The sequence below is a fragment of the Chiloscyllium plagiosum genome, chromosome 24 (genome assembly GCF_004010195.1).
Source record: "Chiloscyllium plagiosum isolate BGI_BamShark_2017 chromosome 24, ASM401019v2, whole genome shotgun sequence".
Taxonomy (NCBI): domain Eukaryota; kingdom Metazoa; phylum Chordata; class Chondrichthyes; order Orectolobiformes; family Hemiscylliidae; genus Chiloscyllium; species Chiloscyllium plagiosum.
The window spans coordinates 37,779,962-37,804,338 of NC_057733.1; the positions used below are offsets into that span (position 1 = coordinate 37,779,962).

Sequence of the window (24,377 nt, forward strand, 5' to 3'; positions counted from 1 at the left end):
TACTGTTAATATTGTCCAAACTGAGAACCCTTAAAGGTTCAGTTGAACACCATGGCTTATAGTGTGGACTTACATATAGATGCTGCTGATGCTATTCCAGTGTTTAGGTGAGTAATTTTATTTTTGTGGAGAGTTACTTACTGCTTCTGTGAAAAATTGTATTTGCTGCTCCTCCCTTTTTTTAAAATGGTCCATTCTAGATACTCCAACGATATCAAGTAGGATTATCATTCCAGATCAGTGTCCAACTATAAATAATGGTATGGATCAAACTACACTCATCAAAGAGATCATTATTAATCTCATAGGCCAGACATCACGTGGCTTTATAGACAGAATGCTTTGTGGCCTGGATTCATTCAAGATGGCAGCATGTCACTGCAAGCAGATACTCTATGGAGAAAAGTGATGTAATATTGCAATGGTTGTTTTAACTCTGTACTGAAGTTTTATGTATTTTTGGTAAGAACTAGGGTGAATGTTTCTCCTTAGGGTATCTGTTGAACTGAAGGTCTTTAATAAACATTCCCTGAAATGTTGCACATTTTGTTTCTTGTGTCTTTCCTCTTATCCCCATCACTGGGTTGGGCAATACATCCAGACTTAAGCTGTGAATGAAGTACTCTCTTAGAGAATGAGAAATCTTGTCCATGTTTTATTTCCATCCTCAAATTCCTTTCTTGTACTAATATGTGTGCTCTCATTTTATTGATATTATTGTCGTCAGTTTTCACAGTTCTTTCAGCTCCACAGAATGAATGCAATTTGTCTTTTTCAATTCCTCCCTTTTTGATTTGGTATTTAGTTTTGGTAATGGTGCAATGACCTCTCAGCTTTTTGCAAGTCCTACTTGTCCCTAGCTAACGCTTGAATGAAAAGGGAAGTGAACCACCGAGGTAATTTTCAAAAAGATGTTGGGATATTTTGGCCAATCATGGATTTTGGCTTCATTTGGCTTGAAAGTGGATTATCTTAAGGAAGTCACCAAATGGACTGAGGAGTGGCAGATGGCGTTTGTGCGAGGTGCTGCATTTTGGAAAAGGATATCAGGGCAGGATGTATACACTTAGTGGTAAGGTCCTGGGGAGTGTTGCTGAACAAAGGGACCTGGGAGTGCAGGTTCACAGTTCCTTGAAAGTAGAGTTGCAGGTAGATAGGATAGTGAAGAAGGTGTTTGGTATGCTTTCCTTTATTGGTCAGAATATTGAATATAGCAGTTGGGATGTCATGTTGAGGCTGTATTGGATGTTGGCTAGGAATATTTCATGCACTTCTGGTCTCCTTCTTATCGGACGGGTGTTATGAAACTTGAAAGGGTTCAGAAAGGAGTTACAAGGATGTTGCCAGGGTAGGAGGATTTGAGCTATAGGGAGAGGCTGAACAGGCTGGGGCTGTTTTCCCTGGAGCATCGGAGGCTGAGGCGTGACCTTATAGAGGTTTATAAAATTATGAGGGGCATGGATAGGATAAATAGACAAGGTCTTTTTCCTGGGGTGGGGGAGCCCAGAACTAGAGGCGATAGGTTTAGGGTGAGAGGGGAAAGATATAAAGGAGACCTAAGGGGCAACCTTTTCACGCAGAGGGTGGTGCATGTGTGGAATGGGCTGCCAGAGGAAGTGTGGAGGATAGTACAATTACAACATTTAAAAGGCATCTGGATGGGTAGACGAATAGGAAGGGTTTAGAGGGATATGGGCCAAGTGCTGGCAAGTGGGACGAGATTGGGTTGGGATATCTGGTCGGCATGGACGAGTTGAATCGAAGGGTCTGCTTCTGTGCAGTACTATGACTCAAGATTACTTCTGCAACTGTGTACTGAGAAAACAACTCTGATTTTTTCATCTCTGTCTGAAGTACATAAGGATCCAGTCAGCCAATCCAGGACAATTGATGATAAGTGGTGAAATTACAGACGTAATTAATGTGCACTAGCAGGGTGTAAATCAGATTTAAATCGGAGGCCTATAACTCAATCAAATCTAACTAAGCACCAGAGGTGGTAGTCTTCATCCTTTCTGTGGTAATGTTGCAAACGTCCGGTCTGCTGTTGGCTGAATTATCTCTACCTGACAGACTGACCTTTTGGAGGTAAGTCTTTATTTCAGAAGACTTTATGGACAGAAGAATTACTAGAGAAACAACGTTTTGGCACACCAGTGAAAAATGTATTTATCTATCCTGCTGCCAGAAGCAGCTACATGTCAAAATTCCTTGGACAACATCAATTTATTTCTGTATAATTAACCGATATTCCAACACCCCCCACTCCAAACCAAGAAAAAATCTATAGGTGTTTGTGCAACTTTTTCCTAAAAATAAGGAACTGCATTTATAGGAGTTCAGTATAACTTTTTTTTTGGTTCGTCGTTTCATACATCGTTGTCTTCTTTGGCCTAGTCAATATCCAATGTCTTCTTTCTAGGGTGGGGGAGTCAAAAACTAGAGGCCATAGGTTCTAGGTGAGAGGAGAAAGGGACCCAAGGGGCAACTTTTTTTCATGCAAAGGGTGGTGTGTGTATGGTACGAGCTGCCACAGGAAGTGGTGGAAGCTGTACCATTACACTGTTTATAAGGCATGAGTATAGGAAAGGTTTAGAGGGATTTGGGCCAAATGCTGGCAAATGGGACTAGATCACTTTAGGATATCTGATGAGCACGGACAAGTTGGACCAAACAGTCTGCTTCAGTGCTTCTAACTCTATCGCTTCAACATCTCGCACTTAATGCTTCAACATCTTGCACTTAAAATTTATGAATGTGTGTTGGCAAATTCATCCATTATGAGTGTGTCTGGTTTACTCAATATTTATTTTATGAAACCACATGAGGCACAACAGAACCCCACAGCATAAATCATGCATCAATAAATGGGTCTAGCATTCATCCAACTCATAATATTCTAGATTACTTTGTAATTAGATCTCACTTCAATTTGAGTTGGCAATTGATTTTAGCTTCAGCCACAAGAAATCAGCTGCTTCTCGAGAAGAAATCATGAAACATTTTATTATTTTGAGAATGTAATAGGAGTGGTACTTCCAATGAAAAATTTCAGTGTTTTTAATTCCAGTGACGATGATCTTACTTCTCCTGATTCTTGCTTTGACGAAGATTTGGTCCACAATTCCTTTGCCAATCTCATCTCTGAGCAGAGTGCCCTGGAATCTGAACCATCAGTGATGATTGAGATGGAAGGTCTGCCTGGTGCAGGGATAGGTAATAAGGTTTAGAGAATTTCACTGTTGTTCATGTGTTATAAGTCAATAATTTCCTCTTTCTTGTTCATGTTTACACCCTAATTATTATAATTGGAATTACAATTGATAGAATTAATTAAAAATGCTTGCTTTCTTTCTATTTTTTTCTCCGTTAAGAACTTGAATTTACATAGCATCTTCAGTCACAGTGTAAAGTGTATGCATCAGAGAAGAATAATCATACCAAGTTAATTACTGAGCCAAATAATAAGGACGATTTAGGGACATATTACTAAACTCCTGGTCAAGGATGTAGGATTTTAGGGAGGGTGTTAAAGGATGGGATGTAGGATGGAGAGGCAGAGAGGGTTCCGCAAGTAATTCCAAAAACAAAAGCTCAAAAGGCTGATGTCGTGGTTGACCTGGAGGCAACAGAAGGACATACAAAATGGTAGAGTCTGAGGAACTATGAGGACTTGAAGAGTTGGAGGCTAGGGCGGCACAATGGCTCAGTGGTAAGCACTGCTGCCTCACAGCACCATGGTCCCTGGTTCAATTCCAGCCTCTGGCAACTGTCTGTGTGGAGTTTGTACATTCTCCCCGTGTCTGCATGGGTTTGCTATGGGTGCTCCGGTTTCCTCCCACAGTCCAAAGATGTGTAGGTCGGGTGAATTGGCCATGGAAAATTGCCCATAAAGTTAGGTGCATTAGTCAGAGGGAATATGGGCCTGGGTGTGTTACTCTTCGGAAGGTCAGTGTGGACTGGTTGGGCCGTTGGGCCGAAAGGCCTGTTTCCACACTGTAGGGGATCTAATCTAGAGCAGGGTTCAGAGTTAGGAAAAAGACCAGATTGTGAAGAGTTTGAACCTGAGGATGAAAATGATACATCTGAGATACTTGGGGCTGAAAGAAAATGCAAGTCAGCTGTGGCAAAAGTGAAGGGTGAGCCTGATAGATTACCAGTCGAAGAGTTTTGAATGCTTTTGAAATAAATAGAGGGAAGAAACCCCAATCAGCAGAGTATTGAAATAGGTAAGGATAGAACTAAGAGTGGCTTTCAGCTGTAGATAGGCTATGGAGATGTATATTTGGAGCAACTGGGTAAAGAAAGGGTAGGTCTCTTCAAGGACAAAGGAGAGTGTGTGTGGGTATGTGTGTGCGCATGAACGCACAGCCAGAGAAGATGGATGAAGTTCTTAACGAATACTTTGCTTTGGTATTCACTAAGGAGAACAACATGGATGATGGTAAGGTTAGGGAGGGTTATGTTGATATTCTAGGGCGTGTCAATATTTAAAAGGAGGTGATGTTCAATGTGTTGATAAATATGAAGGTGGGTCAGTCTTCAGGGTCTGATGGGATCTATTCCAGGATATAGAAAGAGGCAGGGGAGGAGATTGCTTGGGCCTTGACAGAGATCTTAGTATCCTCTTTAGCCACAGATAAGGTCCTGAAGACTGGAGAATAACCAGTGTTGTTGCTTTATTGAAGAAGGGAAACAGGGATGCTCCTAAGATAATACGTCAGTGAGCCTTACATCAGTGGTCGGCGCATTATTTCAGAAGACTTTTAGGGCCAGGATTTACTCAAAATTGAAAAATAAGGACTTATTAGGTATAGTTGGCATGGCTTTGTGCGGGAGAGGACTTGCCTCTCAAATTTAAATGAGTTTTTTGAGGAATTAATGAAGATGATTGATGAGGGTTAGGCAATGGAGGGACTTTTCTAAAACATTTGACGAGGTCTCTCATGTTAGGCTTCTGCTCAAAACGTCGACTCTCCAGCACCTCGGATGATTTCAATGAAATGTTGCTGCTCTGATCAGTAAGTTTGAGACAACATGAAAATTGGTGAAGTTGTGGCCAATGAGAAAGGTTATCAAGGGATACAACAGGATATAAATATGTTGGAAAGTGAGGTGGTGAAATGACAGTTGGTGTTTAATCAGGGCAAGTGTGAGGTGATGCAATTTGGGAGGCGAATGAAAAGGAAAGCATACTTTAAATGGAGGGCCCTTAGGAGTATTGATATACAGAGGGATCAAAGGGTGCAAGCCTATAGTTCCCTGAAAGTGGCAATACAAGTGAATAATATAGTGTAGAAGGTATACAGCTTGCTTACCTTCATTGGTTGGGGCTTTGAGTATAAAAGTTGGCATGTCATGTGCAGATGTTCAGTCAGTTCACATTTGGAGTATTGAGTGCAGTCTGGTCACCACAGCATAGGAAGGTTGTGGAAGCTTTGGAGAGAATGGTTTACTAGGGAATTGGTCGGATTGGAGTATATTAGTAATAAAATGAGGTTGGACAAACTTGGATTATTTTCACTAGAGCTTTGGAGGCTGAGGGACAATCTGCTAGAAGTATATAAAAACGAGAGATGTAGTTAGGATGATTAGTCCATCTTTTTTCCAAGGTGGAAATGTCAGATACTAAGGACATAGGTTAGAGATGAAAAGTATAAAGGAGATTTGTGAGGAAAGTTTTTTTTTGGGTGATTGATGCCCTGGAATGGAATTCTGGGGAGGTGGTAAAAGCAGTTACAATAGCAACATTTAAGAGGCATTTGGGCAGAAACTTGAATAGATTAGGAATAGAGGAATATGAACCATGTGCAGGCAGATAGGTTTTTGTTAGACTGACATCATGGTGGGCTGAAGGGCCATGACATGGGTGAAGGTGGGAAGTGAAAGTGCATGAAGGCAATATTTGTGATGGAGGGCATTATGGGGTTGAAAGTTACAAAATAAAATGAAATGAATTTTGGTTATGTTGGTTGTCACAAATGGTTGTATGTTCTGATTTTGTTCAGAAAATGTAGGTTATATCAGATCACCCCCTCGTGCACAATGCAAGCTCAATGATGACTGCTATGATCCTGCTACTTTGAAAGTGCTCTCCTTCATGCCCAGCAGAACTATAGGTGATTTTTAAATTTTTTTCATTATACTAGTTTATTTGCATGAATTGTATTTTGTATCACTTCACATAAATATCCTCAACTCTCTAAGTTGTACAGGAGAATAATAAAATATGAAGCAAAGTTTTACACAATATACAATAGTTTGACCAATGCATCACTGATGTAAATAAAACCAGACTACCATATTCTCTTTATCAGATTATTTTATTAGAAGTGTTTTTGTTTTCTACTTTTGTAGTAATGATACTTCATAAGCTTGATTTCTAGAACTAGGTTGTCATATTGGGCTTGGAACTGCAAGTAGAGCCATTTTATACCTTCATAAGTGAAGTCTGTTGCCTCTGCCCGTTTCCGCCATTTTCTGTTTCCTGGAGAAGTAGCTTGTGCAGGGTTGGCTTTCCCAGCTCTGAATAGAGATGATATGGGAAGTTGAGAAATGGTACCAACATACAGGACGAAGTGGCTTTTCTGAGGATGATATATAGTTAAAACAGGGCTTAGAAGGCAATACTCACAAATCCACTGGGCACTTGCTCAGATTGAGTAATGAATTCGCTAAACCGAAAAGTCAAGACCGAGAGAGAGAAAGGCAAGATATATATGCTACAGAATTTATCCATGCCCCCATTTTATGAACATGAGGCCAGTAGCAACATGGTAATGTCACTGGATTACCAATCTAGAAACTCAGGCTAATATTCTGGGACATGAGTTCGCACCCTAGTGTGGCAGATGGAGAAGTTCACATTCAGTAAAAATCTGGGATTATAAAGATGGCCTCTTTGGATCATATAATTGCTGTCGATTTTCATAAAAACCCATCTGGTTCATCAATATCTTTCAGGGAAGGAAATCTGCCATCCTTAACTTGTCTGACCTACATGGAACACCAGACCCACCGTGATGTGTTTATCTCTTAACTGTCCTATGGCAATTGGAGATGGTCAATAAAAGTTGCCTAGCCAGTGATGTCTACATCCCATGTATAAATTAAGAGTATAACAACTCTGTTTCTGGAGGCATAGGGTTATGTTACTAGGAAATATTCAGGGGACACGTGTTTGAATCCAGGGTTTGAATTAATTTAAGGGTCTCTGTGGTATTGTCCCTGCCCCTGGACCAGGAAGCCCGGGTTCTGTCTGTTAAAGAGTTGTAGAACAACATCTCTGTACAGGTTGATTAGAAAAAATCCCAGAATTATTCTTTCCCTTCACAGCAAGAGTATGTGAACCAGAAGCTATGAGAGAATTAGTATACATGTGATTTTCAACACTAATGTTTCTATTTCTCAAAATCATTGATATCACCAAGACAGTGCGAGCAACTAAATTTCATGTCCCTTTTCAGGTCGTTCTCGAGGCGCAATTATCTCGGAGTACTACAATCGCACTTTAAGGTTACGGCGGCAAAGGGCTCGGCCTGCTCTGAAAGATATGTCTCGATCGATGAGACCAAGCATACGGGATGTAGCTGCATTGGATGAGAATTGTGAAGAAGAATTAGGCAAGTATAAGAGCAGGAATTGTATTGAATTGAATTGAATTTATTATCATGTATACCAAGGCACAGTGAAAATCTTTGTCTTGTGAGCAATACAGGCAGATCACAGAGTTAAGTAGCATAGATAAGTAAATAATAGATAAACAGCAGCAAAAACAAAAACACACATACAGGCGAATGTTAAGAGTTTCTGAGTCCATTCAGTATTCTAACAACAGTAGGTTGTTTCGAAATGAAGTTATATGGAGATTAGAGAAGAAATATTAATTTGAGTCATACAATATGTTAGTTCTATTATTCTGGTTTTTGATGTAAATTGTGCCTCATTGTGAAACCATAACTTGACAAACTTTAAGAACATGATCACCAGGAGTAGGCCACTCAACCCCTCGATCCTGTTCTGTCATTGAAACAGATGATAGCTACTCTGACCTTGGCCTCAACTTCACTATCCTATCTGTTTTCCATAAAACTTGATTAGATTAGGTTATTTTAGATTACTTAGATTAGATTAGATTACTTACAGTGTGGAAGCAGGCCCTTCGGCCCAAAAAGTCCACACCGACCCTCCAAAAAGCAACCCACCCACATCCATTCCCCCACATTTACCCCTTCACCTTACACTATGGGCAATTTAGCAAGGCCAATTCATTCACCTGCACATTTTTGGACTGTGGGAGGAAACTGGAGCACCCAGAGGAAACCCACGCAGACACGGGGAGAATGTGCAAACTCCATACAGACAGTTGCCTGAGGCCATATAATTTGAAAATCTGTCTATGTGAGCCTAAAATGTATTCTGTGACGTATTCGCCAAAGCTCTCCGGGGTTAGAGAATCCCAAAGATTCATCAGTTTCTGGGAGTAGTAACTCTTCCTCATCTCTGCCCTAAAAAGGTAACCTTTGTTCTGAAGTTATGCTCCCATGAGGATAATCACTGCTCATTATCATCAACCCTATCAGCCCACTCTTAAATCTTGTTTAAAATCTGCTAAACACTGAGTACAAGTCAGACCTGCTCAACCTTATCTAATAGGACAACACCTCCATTCCAGGAATTTGATCATTCTCTGAACTGCTTCCAATGTGAGTGTTATCTCTGCTTGAATGTGGAGACTTCAAAGTATGCAGGTGTGGGCTCATCAAAGCCCCATGCAGTTTTAGCATGACTTGTCTTGTTTTGTCCTCTTAACTTCTTTACAATAAAAGTCACCATTCAGTTTCCTTTTGATTACTTGTAGAACCTGTATGCTACTCTTTCTGATTCATGTGTGAGGACCCCAAATCCTTCTGGTTACCACAGCATTTTGTAGTTTCATATTTTGCTTTTCATACAAACTGAATAACCTTACAGTTGCCTGCATTATACTTCATCTGTCAATTTTTTTTTTGCTATATCACTTAAAATAATCATATCCCTTTGCAGGCTCTATTTTTTGCATTCTTCTCAAAATTTCTTTTCCACCTATTGTATTGTCAGCAAATTTATGCGTAATACTGTCAATCTCTTCATCTCTGCTCTAAATATAGATTGCAAATAGTTGAGACCCAGCACTAATCCCCACAAGTTCAAGTTTGTCAAACTGACTATGACCCTTTTGTTACAATTTTACAGCAATTGCTTAAGTCCCTTACTCACCTGATTACTGATCCTTTTGAAATGTTTTTAGTATTTTCTACCATCAAGACAGGTAAAATGTTTGTTCGATGTTTCTTGTTTCCCTTTTTCCTCAGCCTTATTTTTGATATACTCATTGAAGCAATTGCTCCTTGTTTTTATAATATTTCATCCTAGTTTAGACTGGTTTCTTGATAGCCACTCTATCATTCGCACGACACAAACACAGACATGCCCACACAAACACACACACACGCACAAGGCAAAGGGTTTGTGTATAACAATCTCTTATGTAACACTTTATTGAATGTCTTCTGGAAATCCAAATTAGTGACATTGATGCCCCCTCCCCCCCACCACCTTATCAAACCTTAACATTGTGCTCTCAAAATGTTGTAATAAAGTGATCAAATGCTATTTCACTTCCACAAACATCGTTGGTTTTGCTTGATTATATTCTGATTTTCTGAAAGTCTTTCAACAACTTCTTGGTCATAGGATCCCTTCAGAATGGAAGCAGGCTATTTAGCCCATCAATTCCACACCGACCCTCCAAAGAGCATCCCACCCTCTTAACTCTATCGCTGTAACCCTTCATTTCCCATGGCTAATCCACCTAATCTGCACATCTTTGTGACTGTGGGAAGAAACCGGAGCCCCTGGAGGAAACCCACACAGACACGAGGAGAATGTGCATATTCCACACAGTCTCCGAGACTGGAATCAAACCTGGGACCCTGTGAGGCAGTAGTGCTAACACTGAGCCACTGTGCAACTACTTCTTACTTAATGGATTTCTGAAAATTCTCATTGGCAGCTGTCAGGTCAACTGGCTGACAGTTTCCTGCTTTTTGTTTCCCTCCCTTTGAATAGGCATTTAATTTTTGAATTTCAAACATTCGTGTTTCCAATTTCTTGAGATCTTTAAAGAATCTAAGGAATTTTGAAGATTACAACCAAAGCATCCTGTTCCTCTGTAACTACTGCCTTCAAGACCCAGGAATATAGACTGTTAGCTCCAGGGGTCATGTTAGTTGTTAGTCTCATTAGTTTGCCTATTTTTCTGTCATGCTGATATTTGTTTTAACTTCCTCCCATTCTGTATGTTCCTTCCCCACCTGATTACAGATCCTTTTGAAATGTTTTGAGTGTTTTCTACCATGAAAACAGATCAAGTATCTGTTCAGTTTTTTTTTGGTTCCACTAAGTTCCTCAGTCTTACTTTTTTATCTCAAACCTAGCAGTCTGAAGGAAAAGAAAGTGCCTCAATTTGCTATGATGTTCTCTTAAGAGCCACTCACTGCAAAGTATATGCAAAAAAGGGGAGTGGGTGGAAAAGTAGACATTGTCAGGAAAATGTAGGTGCTCTGGGTACTTTCTTTGGGTTCATTTCCCTTTAAACAATAGCTTTCTGGGCTAATATTAGATCTGTTCATTGTGAAAGATTAAAGCAATCATATGATCTTTGAACTGTCACTCTACTACATTTGCTGTCTGGTGGGACTCCTTATTTAAGAAAAACATGAGGGAATTCCATTGCAGCTTTAACAAAGTAATCCTTTCAGGATGTAGGTTTGCTCGCTGAGCTGGAAGGTTCGTTTTCAGACATTTTGTCACCATATTAGTGAGCCTCCAGATGAAGCACTGGTGGTATGGCCCGGTTTTTATATAAAATGTGGGCCATACCACCAGTGCTTCATCCAGAGGCTCACTGATGTTACCTAGTATGACAATGAAACATCTGAAAACGAACCTTCCAGCTCAGCGAGCAAACCTACATCCTGAACCTCAACCTGAGCTATAAATCTTCTCAAAACTTGGTAATCCTTTCAATGTCACTTAGGTCCATTTGCCAAGCCAGATCCAAAGCTCTGACTTTGCCAAATACCTGGAAAAGTTGAAAAATTCTGTCTCATCCGCACTTACCTCCTGCTTTGGTTTGAAATATTTTATTCAGGATTTGTACCTGTACACTATTTTTGTTTTTTTCCAAACCACAGAAATGTCCTACTGTGTATTGTTGCCGTTGGCAGCTGTGACAATTGAGTGAAGTGTTCAGGGATCAAAGGGAGTCAGAGAATTTGCAGATTTCCCCTGCCTTCCAAATGGTGAAAAATAAATCAAAATTTCTTGCTTCCAAATCATTAGCGTTCGGTCAAAGCTTTAGACAGGCTCTACTTTTAATTTCAAATTGTGTTTGGTTGAAAATTGAAAACATCTGAACTCTGCTCTACAGCTAGGAATCAAATTCAGATCGGCTACTTTCTGAAGTTTCATGGCTACCTATTGCACTGGAGTAATCTTGAGAAGCCGAAACCTTATTTAAAATACATGTTGTCTCAAAAGGTTGTCACATGCTGTAAGGCACAGCCATTGTATTATCTGCTGAAGGCCTTTTCCTCCACAAGGTTTTGAACATGATTAAGAATTTAGAAACTCATTTTCAGTCACCATGTCTGAGAAGAGTTCTGCTCTTTTCCCATGGTGAGGGATCTCGAGACTCGGGGGTTTATTTTTAAGGTGTGAGGAGAGAGATTTTAAAACGGACTTGAGAGGCAAATTATTAACACAGACAGTGGTTCACATGTGGAATGAACTTCCTGAGCAAGTGATGATTGCGGACATAGTTACAATGTTTAAAAGACACTTAGATAAGTACATGAATAGAAAAGATTTGGAAGGACGTGGGGCAGGAGCAGGCAGGTGGGAATGGTTCGGTTTGGGATTATCTTTGGCACGATCTGGTTGGACTGAAAGGTGTCTTTATGCAGTATGGCTCTATATCTTTTAAATATGGAAAATTATTTGGTTCATAGGAGGTTCCTGACCCTCCTGGTTTGGATTTGTGTACTTTGGTTGCTGTTTTGTTACAAAAGGCCGGAGGAATGGATGTCTTACGTTTGGTTCTATATTTCAGAAAAGAAGAAGCTGTTGACTGAATTGCAGCAATTGACTGGGAGTGAATGCACCAGGGTGTTACGGACCATGCCACTGAACCTTTCTGTGAAAAGGGAACTAAGGTCAGACATGCAATGTGGATAATTTGATGAGCAGTTGCAAACTTACATATTTTCCATGCCCCTCTTCTACTTGTGCTGCTACACAGACTAATTGCAACTCTGTAGTGATTAGAGTGACAAAGGGGTTGCCATCAGTGCTTTCAAGTGGCACTCTTGTAGAGCTGTAACCTACTCACTGATGCTCTGTCAATGCCACCCAGCTCCTGACCTCATTGCAGCCTTCATCCAAATATAGACAAACAAGCTGAATTTGAGGTGAAGTGAAAGTGTCCTTGACATTACGGCAGTATTTGACCAAGTTTGACATCAAGGAGAGCTGGTGAACCTGGACTGAGCAGGATTTGGTGGGGGTGGGGGGAGCATTCTCCATCTTTAATGTCATACCTAGCAACAAGGCAGCTGGTTGTGGTTGTTGAAAGTAATTCTTCTCCATCCTGGGAAATCCCTGCAGTGGTTCCTCAGGTTGGTGTCCTTGGCCCAGCCACCTTTAGCTATTTCATCAATGTCTTTTCCTCCACTGTGCAGTCAGACATGATCAGGGCAGCAGGAGCAAGGGAGCAACATCACTTGCAAGACAGTCTCCAAGCCACACCCCACACTGATTTGTGCTGCACATTGTTATTTCTCCACTGTTGCTTTTTAAAAGTCTTAGAACCAATAGTATAATGGATGTAACTACACCCCATAGATTACAAGAGACGTCCAGTGATGTTTCTTATAGGCCGTGTCTTTGATTTTCTACGTTTTACATTTGTATGTTGGTATAAGTCACCTCCTTGAGCAATGTTATTACATTGTTTGGGATGTCATCGCGTCATAGAGATGTACAGCATGGAAGCAGACCCTTCTGTCCAACTTGTCCATGCCGACCAGATATCCCAACCCAATCTAGTCCCACCTGTCAGCACCCGGCCCATATCCCTCCAAACCCTTCCTATTCATATACCCATCCAAATGCTTCATAAATGTTGCAATTGTACCAGCCTACACCACTTTCTCTGGCAGCTCATTCCATACCCGTACCACCCTCTGTGTGAAAAGGTTGCCCTGTAGGTCTCTTTTATATCTTTCCCCTCTCACCCTAAACCTATGCCCTCTAGTTCTGGACTCCCCGATCCCAGGGAAAAGATTTTGTCTATTTACCCTATCCATGCCCCTTATAATCCAATGAACAAGTCCGCCGATTTCTCAGCAACAAACCTAAACAAGCAGACAAAACACATCCAGAAACCCTAGCCACTCTCCCCTACATCAAAGACCTCTCGGAAATGACTGCCATCTTGGCATCATGGTAGCCCACAAACCCACCAACACACTAAAACAGCAGCTGATGAACTTGAAAGACTCTATACAGACAACAAGCAAAACTAATGTCATTTACAAAATACCATGCAAGAACTGTAACAAATACTACATTGGACAAACAGGCAGAAAACTAGCCACCAGGATACATGAACATCAACTAGCTGCAAAACGACATGACCCTCTTTCACTAATATCTTTACATACAGATAAGGACTTTGACTGGGACAACACTTCCATACTAGGACAAGCCAAACAGAGACACGCACGAGAATTCCTAGAAGCATGACATTCCAACCGGAACTCTATGAACAAACACATTGAGTTAGACCCCATCTACCACACCCTGAGAGAAAGAAAAAAAACACAGGAAATGACATCACCACAGGAAATGACATAATCAACCCAAAGAAACCCAAACATATAAATAGAAACCAGGAACTATCAGCAGTGCTTCGCCTGGAGGCCCACTGAAGATGTTACCTAGTAGGGTGATGAAACATTTGGAAATGAACCATCCTGCTCAGTGAGTAAACCTACATCCAGAACCTCAAACTGAGCTACAAGTCACTTCAAAACTCACTTGATCATTGATAACAGTGTGATTTGTTAAGATGAACCTAAATTTAAATCACATTTTTTTCTAAACAATAATGAATGTACAGAGCAACAATAGTGCCCAATCTCACTTCAAGCAATCTTGACACATCAGTATAAAACAAGGAATAAATTGCATCTACCCATTAGTCATTTTGTGTGACTTAAAAGAGAACTGTCCTGCATTCCATTCATCTAAATAATTGATTAAATCTCTCTCTCCTACTGGGCTGTTCTTGTTTTGAGCTCATTTTCTCAAAATCAGACAACATGGCCTAGACCAGATGGCTGTTACTGCATACTTAGGTCTGGGGATCTTCGAGTCCATTAACAAAAGGCCTAAATTCTTCCAAATGGTGAAAACAATGGATGAACTTCAGGAGCTTTAAATAAAATTACCAGAAAGGATTTGCTGTTTTCTCCTGAGTACATTTCTGAGGAAATAGTTAAAAGCCAGCGTAAGGCTAGGTGCTGTGAAATGTAAGGGGATTTCCACCAATTTTATGTCAGATATTATGTTTATTACATCTGTGACCCAGTAAGAAAATGCTCTGTTCTGGTATCACGCCTTAAAGACACAGAATCTTTGATTTTTGCAGAGTTGGCTGTGCAGAGGCAGAGCCAAAACAGTGTATCTCAGTTTCATTTTGCCTAGTCTAGATTTTGTCAGCCAGTAAAAACATTCCTGAGATGCACTGAGGTTCGTTCTTGGTTAGAATATGGTTGACCAAAATACCAGGCTTCCTCTCAGAAGGAAATGGCCTCTTAGTTTTGAAAATTTGCCCATCATCACCTCTACACCTTGGGAGGATGATAGAAGAAAAATCAGGGAAGCAAAAATTGTACGAAACAGTTGATATGTTTCAGTCAGATAAGATAGGATTTGAGTTTTCCTTTCTCTTCTGTTCTGTGCAATTGTTCTTTTATTAGCCATTCAATAAAAATGTGATTTTACATTGCGCACCCAAAAATGTAACTTCTCCAACGTTTATTTGTATGGACAAAACAGGCTAATTTTACAGAAGCTGCAAGCACAAATCATGAGCTTATATGTAAGAAAAATGAAAAAAGTTAACATTAAAATTTAACAATGTGACTTGTGCACAAATCAGAGTTTATTTTACGAACTGCAGTACATCTTCTGATTTCACAAAAGAGACATCCTACTGGAAATCAAGTGTCTACTTTGAGATAATTCCATAATGAACGTTACATAGTCACTGATGTGTTCTAACTCGTTCTAACAAAATCTCCTCTTGATTTAAAACACTGATCTACATTTTTTTTTTGCCTGACCTGCTGAGTTTTCTTTCAGCTGTATTTGTTTCTGTTGTTACATCACCACTGTTATCCTGAGCTTGCTAGGAAACTTACAAGTATTTAAATGATGCCTTTTGTAGTGTAGTTTTCTCCGTTAGATAAGTCATGTGCTTCATGGGCAGTTTGAAAGCACACATCGGCAAACTGTCCAGAAGTTCCCAGGTGAAAGATTGTCATGAGGAAATTTGAGGTGAGTTTAGAGAAGTTATGGTAGAGCTGTCACTCTTTCCAAAGCCCTCATGCTTTTAAAATACTCTTTTCTAACACACAACTGCAATGACTTGTCATCCATTTCCTGTAAATACTGTTCGCAATTGACTTGACACGTCCTCTGTATTGATAGTCCCTGTGTACAGGTAGGTGTTCAAGTGACAGAAGCCATACTTGGACTTGCTCTTGTTAAGCAATGTGGCCATTTTGAAATTGCTATCTTTGTTTTTAAATCCCTCCATGGTGCTTACTGCCCTTTACCTATTCTATTCACAACACCCCCACCTCCCAAACCACTGTCACTTCCTGTGAGATATCTGTACTGTTCCAATCTTAGCCAGTTGAGCATCCATGTTTTAACCACTCCACCATTGATGACCTTGTTTTCACCTGCTTGGGCCCTGAGCTTTGGAAAATGCCTTCCTCCTTTTATTTTATTCCTTTAAGAGACATGTTTTTCGCCATCTGAACTTTATAGCTTATTATCAAATTTGTTTCAATAGTGTTCCCTGATGTATTATAGAATCGCTACAGAGTGGAAATAGGCCATTCGCCCAACAAGTCCACACCAACACTCCGAAGAGTAACCCACTTAAACCCATTCCCCCACCCTACATTTACCCCTGACTATTGCGCCTAATCTACACATCCCTGAACACAATGGGCAATTTAGCATGGCCAATTCACCTAACCTGCACATCTTCCCTATGAAGCATGTTTGGATGCTTTACTATGATAAAGGGTCAACAAGTTTCCATTACTGTGGCAATCTACTTGCTATGTGATTATCCATACTGTGTACTGTCAAGAGTCCTTTCTCCTCCAGAGATTCTGGAACCGATTTAGAATAGACTTTCATTTATCAGATGAATTTTCACTGCAGTGCCATTAACCCAGTTATGTATTTTAAAAGGACAGCTCAGCAGTTCTTCTACCTCATATTGCATTAAGGGTTTTCTTTGGTAAGCAAATTGGCTTCACGTGGGCTTTTGAGAACTGAATTTTTAATACTTTTACAGAATGAAAAAAAATCAATATCTTTTATGTCTCCATAGTAGCCTTAACTTTAACATGCTTTTAAAACTAGTTCAGCTAGCTGAAGTTAATGTTGAAGTTTAAATGATTTTGATTTGATCTATAATGTCTGTGGACCTACAATGAAAAAGTTGCAAATTATAATTTATAGAGATTCTTTCAGAAATCACGCATTTCACGTGCAAGATCATAGTGCGTACTACATTCATACTATATAATTAGTTCTGACATGATGAAGAGCTTATGCCTGAAATGTTGACTCTCCTGCTCCTCGGATGCTGTGCTTTTCCAGCTCACACGTTTTGACTCTGGCAACATTGATGGCTCATCAGGAGTGTTTACACATGAGAGCACGTTTTGGGAATGGAGTAAAGGTAGCATTGTTACGCAGCTAAAAGCAACTGGTGTGAATTCTGATGATAGAATATCCCATTTTGTAGACAGAGAGAACAAATGTACAAAGTGTTAAATGGGGTGCCAGTCGAGAAGGCGGCTTTATCCTGTGTAACGGTGAGCTTCTGATGATGTTGGAGCAACAAATGCATCGAGGATACTCAATGGCTTGGTATGGTAATTGAAGATAGAAAGGCAGGTGGGTGGTAACAGCCAATAAATTGGCATAGGGCTATGAAGGGCCACAGTGGAATGAGTAGAGTGAATTAGGTTGCATGGCTTCATGGGTGGGGTGGGGTGGGGCAGTGGTGGTGAGGGGCTCATGAGGGCTGGTGCAATGATTTTGGAGAGATAAGGTACATCTTTTGGATCTTGTTCTGGGACAACGTAAAGGAAAAACACCTTTTGGGATTGTGAAAAGACTTGTTTATTTGTAATACATACACAAGCCTATTAGAACTGTTAAAGTTGTCAAAGATTTGTCCAAACAAAAGTGGAGCTAAATAAACAATCCGACATTTTTCAGAGTACCTGTTCGTGTCAAACTATGATACTGTAGGATTTGTGCTGCAAACAATCAACCTTGCAGTGGTGTGCCTATTGATGGACACTTCCAGCTGTGTGTTGAATTGAAGTGTTTATTGACATAAGGTATTCAGAACTTGAGTCTCATGTTTGTTTATATAAAAGATTAATTGTAGCAATTTCAATATATTTGGGATTTTTGTAACAAAATGAACAATGTGCTTTTTCAGTAGTAACAGTATGATAAAATGATAGCTTAATTTTTTTTGTCAGAATGTCTCTTAGATTAATGCCCATGGTAGATAATAATAGGTGAATTGCTATGGGAGATGAGGGACAAAGGGTTTTCGGAAGAGGATGGGAGATAGCATCGGAACAATATGAGGGACCTTGAGAGATGGGTACATTTGAATGGGGTATGAGGGTAGTGTGCAAATTGGTTAATGGGAATATGCCGGCCAGGGGGGTTGTGTACTGGGAGATAGGTTGGCATAATTGTAGCATTGTTGGGTAAAGTTGTCTCCTTTACATTATCCTGCAGCTATTTTAAGCACATGACCTCCACTTTCCAAAAGTAAAATTGCAGAATACATCAGGTCCAAGTGTAACTTGAAAGTATCCCACATTTAAACATAGAAATCAAAGTATATTGTTCAAACAGGAAGTTTCTTGTGGTGGACTGGTTTCTTGTTACTTGATTGAGCTTTCAGTGGTGGGAAGTAACCCAAAGAACTGTAGAAATTGATCGATTTAACTTCTTTAGAGGAGCTTTAACTCCTTTAATAATTCTGTGTTCTTACAGACGTATGACATCGAACTGTAAAGATCACAGCAGTGTCCCGCTTGATGAGAATTTATCATGTTGGAGTCACACAAAGTACACTCTAATCATTGTAAGTATCTCAAGATTAATTTAATGAAAGAAACTAAAATTGAACAAACATTATTTATTCTTTTTAAATTATATATTCCTCTGAAATAATTTATCCGATGGGCAGTCATAGACTATTTCTATCCAATTTTTCTTGCTTCTCTTACAAAAGTTTAGATTTTGTATTCACTCCAAGTAATATTTGCATTTTTTTTCAAAGTTAAAATGACATTAGAATGTAGCACATTTGAAACTGCAGCTGTAGAAATATTACTTCCTCAAAGGTTTCCCAAATGTGCTTTCTAAAAAAATGCATGCAATATATTTCATTATTGCTGAGAGCTCTGCCAATATTATCTTCACAACTACCTTGTAAATCAAAGAAATGTCTTTACAGCAGTGAAATGGCTTGTTCTCTGTTTACAGAGTGTTTAACCCCATTTATCTGTTTTGTTGTTAGGCTGTCAGGCAATGCTGGTATGGATTTCTTTCCCTTCTGCATGCGTTTCACTTAAGGCAGATTGCCCTGAAACAGATCAGTGGCCGCTTTGGAACAGGGGTGCTTTCATATTTCATCTTCCTCAAGATGCTGCTGATATTCAATGCTTTCCACCTTCTCATGAATGTGTTCTTCATTGTCATTCCCCAAGCTACTCATCCCCCTAAAGTCCCAGAAAGGCAATTCTTTGGACTGGAGCTGCTGACTGGCATTGTAAGTGAAATTTAAACAGCGATTCTTAACTGTTTTTGAGGCCCTGCTGTAATGCTATGAAACTATGTCAGGGATTATTGTTTCCTCACATCCTCCCCAAGACACACACAACCCTATGAATCAGCTTTTTTCCCCTGGGGAAAGCTTGCATATTCATTACTACGTTTCCACTCCATGGATCTGGAACACACTGGGTGTCCAGAACATTTTCTCAGCTGAGCAGCGGTAAGCTGTACCTCCTCTGGGCATAATGGTTGGTATGGAGACGATGTGCCCCAGTCCAGAAGCTCTGTCTGGAGATCCCTGGGCCACTGAATCATGTCTGCTTAGAGTACAGGACATTGGTTCGGCCACTTTTGGAATATTGCATGCAGTTCTGGTCTCCTTCCTATCAGAAGGATGTTGTGAAACTTGAAAGGGTTCAGAAAAGATTTACAAGGATGTTTCCAGGGTTGGAGGGTTTGAGCTATAGGGGGAGTTAAAATATGCTGGGGCTGTTTTCCCTGGAGCGTCTGAGGCTGAAGGGTGACCTTATGGAAATTTATAAAATCATGAGGGGCATGGAAAGGATAAATAGACAAAGTCTTTTTCCTGAGATGGGGGAGTCCAGAACTAGAGGGCATAGGTTTAGGGTGAGAGGGGAAAATAAAAAAGAGACCTAAGGGGCAACTTTTTCATGCAGAGTGTGGTATGGAATGAGCTGCTAGCATGGATGAGTTGGACTGTATTGGTCTGTTTCCGTGCTGTCGCTGAATGATTCTGTGAATGCAAGAGTGAATGTTGTAACCACCTAAAGTGCTCTTCAAATGAAGGAAATATTTTTATCAGCAGATGTTGGGAGGGCCTGGGGTGTTGGTGCATTAATTTGATGTCAGTGGAGCAAGGCAAGTGTAGCTCCACAATTGATATGTCTGGTGTGAAACTGATGGAGTGGAGTGGCTGGTTTTATTTGTTTGCATGTGTTAAAATGGGGTCACATTGGAAAATTATTTTACACATGTTGGTGAAAGATGAGCCAAGAACTTGTCTTCACATTTATTCTATGAATGCTTTATGATTTACAAGCCTTATGGAACCTTTTATAGAATCTTTTTAAAGGAGTTAACTATTTAACTGTTAAAGCTGATTAATTTTATTCTGGACTGCTGTGCATTTGTGTACCAGCTTATTCTTTGAAGTGAATGGGTTTGAAAAGTATACTTCTGTGAACAGTTATTTGGCATGTTTTGTGGCTCGATACCTGTTTGTGTCTGGTTCACACACTTGTAGTTAGGCATTCTAGGCTTATTCTAGAATCCAGAAAATTCTAAATCCCAGAATTCCAAAATCCAGAAATGCCTTGGCCTTAAGCCACCTGGATTGGCGAGGATGCAATGCTGTATATTTGTGCCATCCATAGTGAAGAATTTAGACAGGTCTAAAATTTTTACCATATCCATTTGCTGATCAAGAGCTTCTCCACCAGTCATATTTAGTAGAAACACATATGTTTAATAATGTTTTAAGGTTACAATAAATATGTTTAACAGAAAACAAACTCAGAAAATGTCCATGCTCATTTTATGCATGACTGAAGTAAATTTCTGCAGCCATATTCTCCATTTTGAATTTAAATCATCCTTATTAATAGCAGTCACTCAGCTTAACCACAGTGGTAGTTGACCTGACAATGAAATGGTGGTATAAACAGAAACCTGCTCAGCTGAGAAAATGTTCTGGACACCCAGTGTGGAGACCCATGGAGTGGAAACGTAGTAATGAATATGCAAGCTTTCCCCAGGGGAATCAATCTCTAACAGTCTTATACTCTAACAGTCTCTAATAGTCCCCTTCCCACACAATACTGACTGAAAAAATAGTCCTCAGATGAAACCTGTCCATCTATCAGAAAAGCATATAGCCATGAGTATAAAACATTGAGCTCAAAGGATATATTTAAAAACTGTCAGACATACAAAACTCCCTGCTTCCTTTGACATTGAGCGATTTTTGCTTTGCTCTGGTGGAATGCTTTGTTACAGTAATATATTACAAAAATCTTTGGATTAGTTACGAGTTTGCAAGGCTTTAGTTTCCAGAGGGCAATAGTCCATGTGGTTCTTACATAGCTGCTTCCAGTTGATCAGAAATTGGAGTTAACATTTTGGATTCAGTGACCCAACTCAGTTCTGAGGAAAGGTCACCAGGTCCTGATTTCTGGGTTAACTCTGATTTCTTTTCGTAGGTGCTGCCAGACCGGCCGAGCTGATCATGGTGACAACTAGGTACCCCTAATGATAGGGTATAAATTTGAGATAATAAACCTCCTTGAGAGCATTGCAGTTCTTTAGTTGGACTATCGTGTAGGGAGGAGAAAATTACTGAAGCAAACAAAATGCTTAGATGATGGAGGGGAAAAAAAAGAGATTAAGCTGACCTCCTCCCTTCATCCCTGCATTGTCCTTGCATGAGAACAAATTATCTTATTGACTTTTTAAAGGAATAAATGTGGTGCAGGTTAATATGAGATTAAATATGAAGAATATTTTTAAAAATTTTGGTCACAATATGTTTTAATCAAGTTGCTAATGAGCTCAAGTTAGGAATTTAGAATGTTCAGCTGCCACATTCTGTTGAACATCGCAGAAGTTTGCTGAAACAAAGTGGCTTTGATGAATCAAGACGTAGGATGATGGATGTAACAATCAGCCTTCATTAGTTTTCTACAGTAAAGGACAAGCATCTGCTCTTTGCTGCAAAAATAAACCCAATCTGAGTAAGCATGCTCGCAATGCTTTTGATCTTAACTGTTTAAACTGCTTTCTTTTCTCTTTAAGGGATATTTCACAGACACGGCTCTATACTATGGGTATTATACAAATAACACTTGGAGTATCTTGCACGGACAATACAATAAGAGTGCTTCTAAGCTGCCATATAATATGCCAATAGCATATATTTACACGATTGGAGGTTCCTTCTTCATCACCTGCATAATCCTGGTCCATTGGTAAAATACCTTTCTTTGCTTATGTTACCAAATGCAAAACTCTGCCCAGTCACTGCAGCGAAAGTAAACTTCTTATTTTTCTCATTTCACAGGAGAAGATGGTTGTGTTAATTTGGATTGCTTTCTAATGTATCTATGTTCACATGGTTGGATTCTTGAATTCGGACAAAAATAAAATTCTGTGTATGTTGGTAATCTGAAATACAGCAGGAGGTGCAGAAAACCCTTAGTAGGTCAAGCCATATCCATGGAGGGGTTAGGGAGAGAGAGTTAGAGTGGAGGTCATGCATCATGCTGATGAGTTTTGTTGGGAACTGATTTTGATCTGTTGGGCTGTAAGTGGAGCAGTACGGTGCCACAGCAGTTAACACTGAGATCCAGGTTTGATTCTAACCTTCAGGTGACTGTCTGTCTGTGTGGAGTTTATACATTCTTCCTCTGCAGGGGTTTCCTCCAGTTACTTCCCATAGTCCAAAGTTATGCAGGTTAGGTGGATTGGCTAAATAGCTCCATAGTTTCCAAGGATGTGTAGGCTAGGTGGCTTAGCCATGATAAATGCGGACTTATGGGGAGAGGATGGCGGAGTGAGTTTGGGTGGGATGTTCTTCAGAAAGTCGATGCAGATTCTATTGGATGAATAGCCTCTATCTGCACGTAGCTGGAAATGTGTTGCTGGAAAAGCGCAGCAGGTCAGGCAGCATCCAGGGAACAGGAGATTCGACGTTTCGGGCATAAGCCCTTCTTCGGGCTTATGCCCGAAACGTCGATTCTCCTGTTCCCTGGATGCTGCCTGACCTGCTGCGCTTTTCCAGCAACACATTTCCAGCTCTGATTTCCAGCATCTACAGACCTCACTTTCTCCTCTATCTGCACGTAGGGATTCTATTTCTTTTTACATTACAACTATAGAATAGAAATCATCATTTTGCTTTCACCTCTGAATCTAATCATTAATTGGCACTGCTAACGCTGTGCTATTTCAAGAATACATGAAGCACTGGGAACTTAATGTGTCTTCCTGATCATTGAAGTCCTAGCCATTGTATATGGCAAATCTAACAGAAAAATATAGTCCTGTTTCATCATTATATGCTGCTGGGTGAAAATTGAGAGAAATAATTGTTTTCATTCAACAGAGTGAGAGTATAGCCAAGGGAGGGTCTAGAATAGTTCTCCTTACTAATAATTAGGTCAGTGACCATGACAGTAGAAGTGATTTAAACCAACGTTAACATTTTATCCCCCTGTGCCATTGTCAGTTCTGTGTAGCAGTTTCCCAAATAGAAACTGTGTATGGGAAAGGAAGATAAAAATATTGAACTGCGCCCTGGCCCTGGCACTGAATCACATGTCAGCAATTCCATTTTTAAGATGGTAGTAAAATTATTTCGACTTGATAATGTTAAGGGCAAAATAAGGAAATTTGAGAGTTGATAAGAATCGACATGGGATCCAATAAATAGCTGTGAATTTTGAATGGGTTTTTGAATTTGTGTAGGTCAGTTTAAAGTTCACTGAGCAAGTTAAAAATGAAGCCTATTTTACAAAGTGCAGAATGGGTTTCATAACTTGCAGAAGCCATAAATAACCTGAGAATTTTGACCTTCCAGCCTGTCCAAAGCCTTTGGAGAGAGTTACAGAGTGGGCAGCACCTACGGGAATCTGGTGACGAAAGTATTCTGCTCTTGGGATTTTAAAATGACACAGAAACAGTCGGTTGAGTCAAATTATGAGAACATCAGCACCCGGTTAAAGGTAAGTTGCTAAATGTTGTGTTCTGTGATTAAACTGGATTCTCACACAGCTATCAGTTTGGTAGTTTGGTACACTTGACTTTCAACCTAGCAATTACACATTTAAGCCTCATATCTGTCTGTTTCTCTCGATTATATACCCTTACTGTATGAAACAGGGAAGAGTTTCAACAATCTTTGGTACAGACTGCTTCCAATGAGTTGCAAAAATAGTGGAAGGTACTGGAGAAGGGTTAGCTTTCTGGTACTAGAGACCATCGTACAATAATGATATAAAACAGTTAATCTGGTCCAAGCTTCTTGGCAGATTTTCCTAACTGCAGTTGGGAAAGTTAATGGAATCATCCATTTTAAATCTGTGATGGGCAATGCAATTAACATAATCAGTTTGACACCATGACTGGTACTCAGC

At 40.0% G+C, this 24,377-nt stretch overlaps 1 protein-coding gene across 2 annotated transcripts in view; it reads left to right on the top strand.

Moving 5' to 3' along the window:
• The first annotated feature begins 6 nt into the window (after positions 1-6).
• Positions 7-24,377, top strand: part of LOC122562196 (transmembrane channel-like protein 6) — a 47,195-nt gene continuing 22,824 nt past the window's right edge. Inside the window, exons 1-9 of one of the 2 annotated variants that reach the window (XM_043714863.1) lie at positions 7-107; positions 3,056-3,216; positions 6,009-6,119; positions 7,467-7,622; positions 12,155-12,257; positions 18,442-18,532; positions 18,971-19,222; positions 22,039-22,211; positions 23,822-23,966. In XM_043714863.1, coding sequence (XP_043570798.1) covers positions 52-107; positions 3,056-3,216; positions 6,009-6,119; positions 7,467-7,622; positions 12,155-12,257; positions 18,442-18,532; positions 18,971-19,222; positions 22,039-22,211; positions 23,822-23,966 — 1,248 coding nt within the window. In that variant the 5' untranslated portion in view covers positions 7-51. The remainder of the gene's footprint in view (positions 108-3,055; positions 3,217-6,008; positions 6,120-7,466; positions 7,623-12,154; positions 12,258-18,441; positions 18,533-18,970; positions 19,223-22,038; positions 22,212-23,821; positions 23,967-24,377) is intronic. The other variant, XM_043714864.1, reaches the window with a different exon arrangement.